This window comes from Helianthus annuus, chromosome 14 (assembly GCF_002127325.2).
Source record: "Helianthus annuus cultivar XRQ/B chromosome 14, HanXRQr2.0-SUNRISE, whole genome shotgun sequence".
Classification (NCBI taxonomy): domain Eukaryota; kingdom Viridiplantae; phylum Streptophyta; class Magnoliopsida; order Asterales; family Asteraceae; genus Helianthus; species Helianthus annuus.
Window position 1 is genome coordinate 86,635,431 of NC_035446.2, and position 8,418 is coordinate 86,643,848.

The 8,418-nt window shown below is 35.9% G+C and overlaps 1 protein-coding gene across 1 annotated transcript; it reads right to left on the reverse strand.

Moving 5' to 3' along the window:
* Positions 1-2,341: 2,341 nt before the first annotated feature.
* LOC110908587 (UDP-glycosyltransferase 75C1) lies at positions 2,342-3,847 on the reverse strand. The gene has a single exon (XM_022153531.2). It carries the CDS (start codon positions 3,819-3,821, stop codon positions 2,457-2,459), a length of 1,365 nt encoding a protein of 454 aa, XP_022009223.1. The 5' UTR covers positions 3,822-3,847; the 3' UTR covers positions 2,342-2,456.
* Between the last annotated feature and the right edge of the window lie 4,571 nt (positions 3,848-8,418).

An 8,418-nucleotide genomic window follows, 5' to 3' on the forward strand; every position in this document is an offset into this window, starting at 1 on the left:
AACTTGTCTCTTCTAGTTTAGTGCTTATTTAGGGTCGTAAGTCGAGCGGTCTTGACCACTGCTTTGACTTTCGAATCCGACCCGTTCGGTCGATCTTAGGATCCAACCAAACACATGTATGTGACCATAGTTGTATAGGGAATAACCTACTGAGGTTATAACTTATGGTCACATCGTTTGGTTAGTTATATGATAAGTCATTACTATGTTCTTAAAAATGACCAAAATACCCTTTTTGCGCATAAATCCATTTTAAGCATATGTAACCAAATTTTTCACATGTAAACTGATGTTATAACATTTTCAAACATGTTTGGGCATTTAAGACTTATCATAGGACATATTTAACCATCCGATCACATATTTACGCAAATGACACGTTAAAGTAGCGTAAACTACCTTAACGAGTCATAACGGGTCAAAAGCACTTAGGATCACTTTCAAATCAGAATGTTAAGTTTATTTAATCATGCCATATGAGTCCTAACACTCATTTCATTTACAAAACTTCATTCTATCTGATCCACCGATTAAAGTCTCGACATATTAACATAGTTATCCAATGTTAGGACACACTTGATTCCTTGATCTCTTGAGCTTTGTTTACACATTCATATAAGACTTATACACAATCCCAAGTGAGTACATAGTCTCCTCTTTTACATTTTCAAATGTTTTGGGGTGATACATATGTGCCTACTACTACTTTCTTGTTTTCATGACATTATACATGCTTTGATTACATAGTACAAATAGTACATGATTTCAATTGCATTTTGCTTCGTATGTTGACCTAGCATGCCTAGCACATTGATTTCAAAGACATTTTTGCTTCGTATGTTGACCTAGCATATCTAGTACATGGTTTTCAAAGACATTTTGCTTCGTATGTTGACCTAGCATACCTAGTACATGATTTTCAAAGACATTTTGCTTTATACGTTGACCTAGCATATCTAATACATGGTTTTCAAGACATCTTCACGACATGCTTACATTGTTTAAGACATTTTGGTGCGTTGAACTCGACAATGATACATTCATTAACATTGATCACGTCGACCGGTAGTATGTAATGGTACACGTTCCCGCTTCCTAGGTTTATTTGGAAGTGACCTTAGGGAATGACAGAATCCGATGAACATTAATAAACCTTTGACCTGATAAGGGTTTATCCGATAGTCGACAAGGCTTGAATGTATTCGCCAACAAACGGAATAAATGTTTACGCACTAAAAGAAATGATTTATAAAAAAACCTTTGATTAAACAAAACTCTTGTTCATTCAAAAACATTGTTTTATACAAGACATTTGGTTACACAAGACATTTTGGTTATACAAGACATTATTTCATATGGTTTAAGCAAAGACCTTTTTGCTTACCATAAAAGACATTGGTTATTACATGACATTTGTTTACACAAGACAATGCTTATACATGACATTGTTTACACAAGACATTGTTTATACATGACATTTGGTTATTAAGACATTGGTTTAAACAAGACATTTTATTTGATGGTTTATAGTAAGTAATTTAAAAAATGAGACGTGTGTAATGTAATAAAAGCATGGTGGATACCACGCTGGTACTTCCTATATATATAGGTGCTTTTATTATATTACATATCGTGGCGTATCTAAATCACTTCGAACAAAGACAAGTCATGACATATTTTACACAAAACACGACATCTTTTTATACAAGACATATCATATTTTATACAAGTTTTTTTCATTTGGTTATTTACTTAGCCAAGTATCATTCTTTTAAATCATTTGATTTTCATATGATTTTATAAAAAAAAAAAACATTTTTGTAAAGATTCAGGGCTACTTATTAGTTAAACATTTCTTTTAACATTCAAAGCCATGAATCTGCATTACAAAACCTATGTTACTTACAGGCATTTTTATGCTGACGTATTTACTTTCACATATGTTTCAGGAACGAATGTTTGATGTTGAGCATGCTACACTTAGGGCGGACTTGAAGTCATGAAAGATAATTTATTTCATGTTCTATTTCTGTTTATTCCAAGACAATGTAAACATTTCATTTAATAATACCAAACTTTAAATACCATGAGTTGTGAAACAATTACCCTATGACATGACTTCCTGACGTTTCGGCCGCGGTTTGTTGTATTACGCGGTCGGGGTGTCATAGATCGGTTGTAATTCAATCCGAGCACGAGCAGACCCTCGCTCGAATCAGATTGGCTCATGAACACCACTAATTTTCGCTTTTCCATCCGGTCAATATCCAAATTTGTGATGTCCACTAATATATTCACAAAATCATGTATAACGTAGTTAATTTTCTACTTATTTGCGGAGTTAATCTATAAGCCAAAATCATGTATTTATTAAGTATTGATGGATAGTTTTATAATTATGATGAACTATAGATACATGCAATGGAACATGGTGTTCTCATGATTGATATGTCATGTCATGCATCATCCAAAAAAGCTTGGAGGTTAATTGTAGATGATCCACCATTACTGAAAGCTTTTCTTGCCAACTCCTTCCATTTCCTAGCATTTCTCCTAATTTCTTCATCTTCCATCACCATTTCCACACACCTTTTAATCTCCTTCCTTTCCACCATTCCATCTCCCTGCCTTCTTTTCACCTTAACACCTGTTTTCCAAACATCTTCAATCATCTTCGCGTTGGTCGCCTGGTCTGACCACTGTGAAAATGCAACAGTGGGAACACCGGCCGCCAACGCCTCCACCGTCGAATTCCACCCACAATGTGTCAAGAAACACCCAATTGCTTGGTGGTTCAATACCTCTACTTGAGAGCACCAACTCACTATCATCCCCTGTCTTTTAAGTACCTCTATCTTACTCAAATTCATCGCTTGTATACCCTCTCTGATCACCCACATAAATGGCCGACCACTTTCAAACAAACCAGATGCCATCTCCTCTGCCTGTTTGATCGATAAGTTCGTCGTGCTTCCAAACGAAACATACACGACAGATGATTTTGGCTTTGTGTTTAGCCATTTGATGTAATCTTCCTTTGGTTTTTCAAATAAATCACAACTGAGTGAATTGTATGACGGACCATTTCCTTCTAAGAATTCTGATGGAACAAGGGGTCCAATCGGAATCATCACAAGTTTTTTTATTGCTCTAATGGGCTCGATTTCAAGGTCATCAAAAGTGTTCACAAGTATTCTTGGAGATATTTTAAGTACATCAATATGGTCTTTCAAATTTTGTTGAATAAATTCGTGTTCCTTAGGGCAGGACGACAACAAGAAGGATGGTAGATCAGCAGTGGTTAATGATGGAAGTCCGGGTAAATTGATAGGAAGCGTTGGGTTGTAATGGCTACAAGATATCAATTCTTGATTGCCATTGAAATAGTAATAATAAATATCTAAGACAGTGGCTGGTTGGCACCAAAGGAGAGATGATTCTAAACCGTGGGCATTAGCCACCTTTGCTGCCCACGGTAAGACAGTGGTGTACACCAAGTGGTCAAACGGATGGCCTGCTGCCACCGCGGAGCTAATGATTTTTGCGACCGCACAAGCCCCTTTAGTAGCAAAATCCGAGATGAATTGTTGCAAAGTGGTAGTTGGTTGTTGACCGTTATCATGGCCATCGGAAAATGAGGCAAAGGTTAGGCCGTGATGGGTGGTTTGCTTGTTAATGTGTCGTACGACAGAGAAGCTAGTGGAAATGGTGACATCAACACCCAACTTAACGAGACGGTTGGCGAAACGGATGGTTGGGTTAATATGGCTTTGATTTGGATATGCAACGATCAGGATTTTGTTTTTTCGATGGCCTGTCATTGTGCCGAGAGTGGTGCTGAATAGGGCAACATGTCACACATATATATAAACATGGGAGATAGCTTGATAGGGTAATTGTGTGGCTATTGCCTAATTGCAAAAAGTTTTATATGGCCCATTACTTTTAAAATGGACACGTTTTTTTTTTTTCTTTCTATGGACTACAAAATGGTTATTACCTAATTCTATAAGTTTTATATGGCTCGTTACTTTTAAGTGGAAATGATGACATCAAACGTTTTTTTCTTTCTATGGACCACAAAATAGACACGCTTTTTTTCTTTCTATGGACCACAAAATCGTGTGGCCCTAGTTTGGTTGTAATTATAAATTATAAATTAGCAAGTTTTTTTGTGCATAACAAATTGTACATTATGCTTTGCACATTTTTCAAAAAAAAAACTTGATTTTTAATTTTAATCCAAAGGTTTTTTCCTTTTGCAATTTTAACCCTATATAATTTGGTTTTTTAACTTTAACCCAAAACTTTTCATTATTTGTAATTTAATGTAACACCCCAACCGCGTAATATAACAACACGCGGCAGAAATATCGGGGAGTCACGTTACAAATTGCTCACAACTACTGGTACTAAATTGTTTCAATATCATTAACATTGTTTTACAAACAAAGAATACATATAATTGTTCTTTTAAGAAGTCTAAGGCCCGTATGCAGTCCTATGCGTTGCATGCTTGAATAGTCGAAAACCTGAAACATATGCGAAAACAGTCAGCATAAAAATGCCGGCAAATACATAGGTTTTATTGGCCAAATAAATGGCAAAAACATTTGGTATTTATCTTAATTGGGAAAACTTGTGACAAAAATAGATTTGTATATGGCATTATGATATTTACTAAGTCGTTTTATGTCTTATATTGAAATTCTGATTAAACCATCATGAAAACTGGTGAATGTGTTATTAGGAATCGAATCAAGGATTAATAATAACTGTTTTGAAATAAATCAAAACTTATATAAGTATTACATAAATCAAATCAATGAGTTATGATAATAATTCAGATATCTTTCTAAGAATCTAACACATAAGATTTATGGGAGATTCTACAAAGATTATGATAACCAACAATGAACAAATGTAACCAAAATCCTAAAGTGATCCAGATAACGCTACAAGAATAATAAAATAAGGACACTTATATATAGGAAGTACCAGCGGCGTATCCACCATGTGCTTATTTTATTATACCCGTTTCGTTATTTAAATCACAACTACCACATAACATATAAACCAACCAACTTGTGAACACGCATTAAAGCACACAATGAATCCAATCAAAGACTCTAGTATCAGTACTTTAAACATCCTACAAGAATCAATCTATGAAGATAGATAGATGCTATAAGGATTTGGGTTCTATCACATTGTCTAACTTAACACGCATTAAAGCACACTATGAATCCAATAAAGGAATTCCAATATTGGTACTTTAAACATCCCATATAAGTCTAACTATGAAGATAGATAGATACTACAGGGATCCTGAGTTCTTATCATATTGAATTATTGAATTGAAACCAAACTAAATCCTAATGGTGATTCGGGATAACACCACGAAAGGTAATACAATAAGCACACTTATATATAGGAAGTACCAGCGGCGTATCCACCATGTGCTTATTGTATTATCTAGTTTCGTTATCTAAATTACCAACAAACTACACAAAAAAAAAAAACCAACCATTGAGTCTGCAAAGTACTTCTTAAAAATCTCACTATGAAGATAGGAAGATCTAAGTCTGTACTTCAAATATCCTACATGAATCTAACTATGAAGATAGGAAGATCACTTAAGGATAAAACATAACGTTTGCATAATCGGAATAATACACATAAAAGCACTTAGTGAACACATGTATGCCATACATTTTGAAAACAAATCGATTGCACATATGAATCACCCCAAAATATTTGAAAACAGTAAAAGAGGGGAACTATGTACTCGCCTGGGGTTGTGTATAGTTCCGGTTCAAAAGGTATAACAAAGCTCAAAAGACCAAGAGTTCAAGTGTTGAAGCGATTCCTAGGGTAACAGACACTATATTAGGGAATTGACACCTAAATCGGAAGATCGGGTAGAATGAGGTCTTGTAAACCAAATGAGTATTTGAACTCATGTGTTATGGTTTAACAAAGCCTACTACTAAAATGAAACCTATCCTAAGTGCTTACGACCCATTACGACCCGTTAAGGTAGCTTATGCCACTTTAACGCGTCGTTCGCGTGAAAGCGCGTTCGAGACCCCTAACTAGTCCTATGACAAGTATTGTATGCCTTAACATATCTAATTATGTTATATAATCAGTCTAGATGTCAAAATATTGGTTACATATGTTTAAAATGAGGTTATGCGCAAAAAGGGCATTTTGGTCATTTTCCTAAGGCATATAAACTACCTATCATACGACTAACTAAACGAGGTGACCATAAGGTATAGCCTTGGAAGGTTATTCCCTATACAACTATGGTCACATTATATGTTTGGTCGGATCCTAATGATCGACCAAACGGGTCGGGTTCGAAAGTCTAAGCGGTTGTTTAGACCACTTACCTTACGACCCTACATAAGCACTAAACCTAAAGTGACGAGCTAAACATGTTAGAACATGTTTAACAAAGTTTGAAAACAGGTTTGGTATCAAAACAAACGGTTTTGATACCTAAAAGTAGTTTGGTTACAAAATACGCAAGAATACGCATTTTGGCCGAAACTACGACTCGTCACTATGCCTAGACAACGTGGTAATCAGTAGGTATAGTCACTAGGGACTATAACCATCGTGATTACGCTCACGTTATGAAGTTCAAACGAACTTCGTGTTGACCATAAACTGGTCAATGCAGAAAGTAAAACAAAGTTTGACTTTCACACTAAAAACGCGAAAAAGAACGAAAGAATACTTACAAAAGGTCCAAGAACGGAAGTTTGACCCGATTACTCTCAGGTAAGAAGTGAAATTACTTCAACTTAGTGATAGGTCCCGAAACGATCCGGTTTCAGTTTCGATTCGGTAAATAATACGAGACAGGTGATTTGGTGAACCAAGAACAATAAAATATTGATGAACAAAGGATTAAACAATGAAAAACCACATCGAATATAATAAATGAGTACAAGATAATAATCCACCCCGGGTGAGCTCCCCCGGGGTGGTGGCTCCCAAAATGCACACCTCACAAGTGAGGTATAGTATTCTATTTATAGACCCTGAGCCTTGTTTTCCAAGCAAGCCGCCTCTTGCTTGGAAAACTTCCTAAACTCTCTAAAACGCTCAACTAAAATAAATAAAAATGTCATCCTATATAATACAATAAATATGCTAAATGACGTCGGCGTAATTGATAATATCATTCTCCATTTTGACCCAACAATATTCCCCCGAGAATGATGCTATCAATTCTTCAAATGATCTTCAAAAATAAATCTGACGTCATCTTCGAATCTTCAGAAATTGGCTGAAAATAAAATATCTTTCATTTGTTTTACCCCGCAAATGTAGACCCTCCAAATTAATTCAAGATTCAAACTCAATCGGTAACTCCCACTGTGTGTAAGCTTTATGCCCGATTGAACATCTCTACTATAACTGGCATGTGATAAAGGTTCGAACCTCCAATGATCGAAATAAAATAATCTGCTTCTTTTTGAAAATCTTCAACTCGGTCAAAACTTTAAAGCCCCAAAGTCGCAATATTTTCTTTCGGCCCATGTAATAATTTTGTACTCCCGGCCCAAATTGCATCAAATCTCTAGGCCCACAAATGAACTTCTAAGACCCAGCCCAAAGAAATGTAAAATAAATCTCGGCCCAATATAACCCAAAAATAAAACCGTTCTAAGCCTGGCCCATTCTAAGATAAACAACAGCCCAAACACCTAAGTGGCCAGCTGTTGAATATTTATAAAAAAAAGCTCATCAAAATAATTTCTAACCTTGTGTGGCTTGGTCCAATTAAAAAAAATAATCTCAAAACCATAGTTGTTGACCACCTTTCTGTTATCCTCCATGCACATCCCATCAAGTGGGTTTAATAAAATTTGACAACTAAAAGATTAGTCTCCAAAAAAAACATGTGCCAACCCATAATTCCGTTGTCCTATTTTGGCCTCACCATTCAAGTTGCTAGAATGACAATATCATGCACAAAGCCCAAAAAAAATTATATAATCACAACCCAATCACAAAATTTAGGGTGTGCATGAAAAATGCCTTTGTTAAGCCAGTCAGTGATGGCAAATGTGAAAAATATGCATTTGACTGTGCTAACAAAGCTTTCGGAAAGACTGGTGAGATTTCTGAACAAGACGTAGAGTCTACACAAAATAAGAAAACTCAGACGAAATCTCCACCACAGAAGGCCCCTGCAAACGACAAGTACAGACATCCAAATTCATCCTCGTTTACAATAAATGTGCAACACAAACAAGCACAGAAAGGACTGGTTCATCCTTCAGGGCCTGCAAGAGCTACACATGCTGATCAGAATGCTTTCTACGTGAAGAGACAAACATGCTTCAATTGCGGCATTGTTGGTCACATTGCTCGGAACTACACAAATCGTCCCTATGT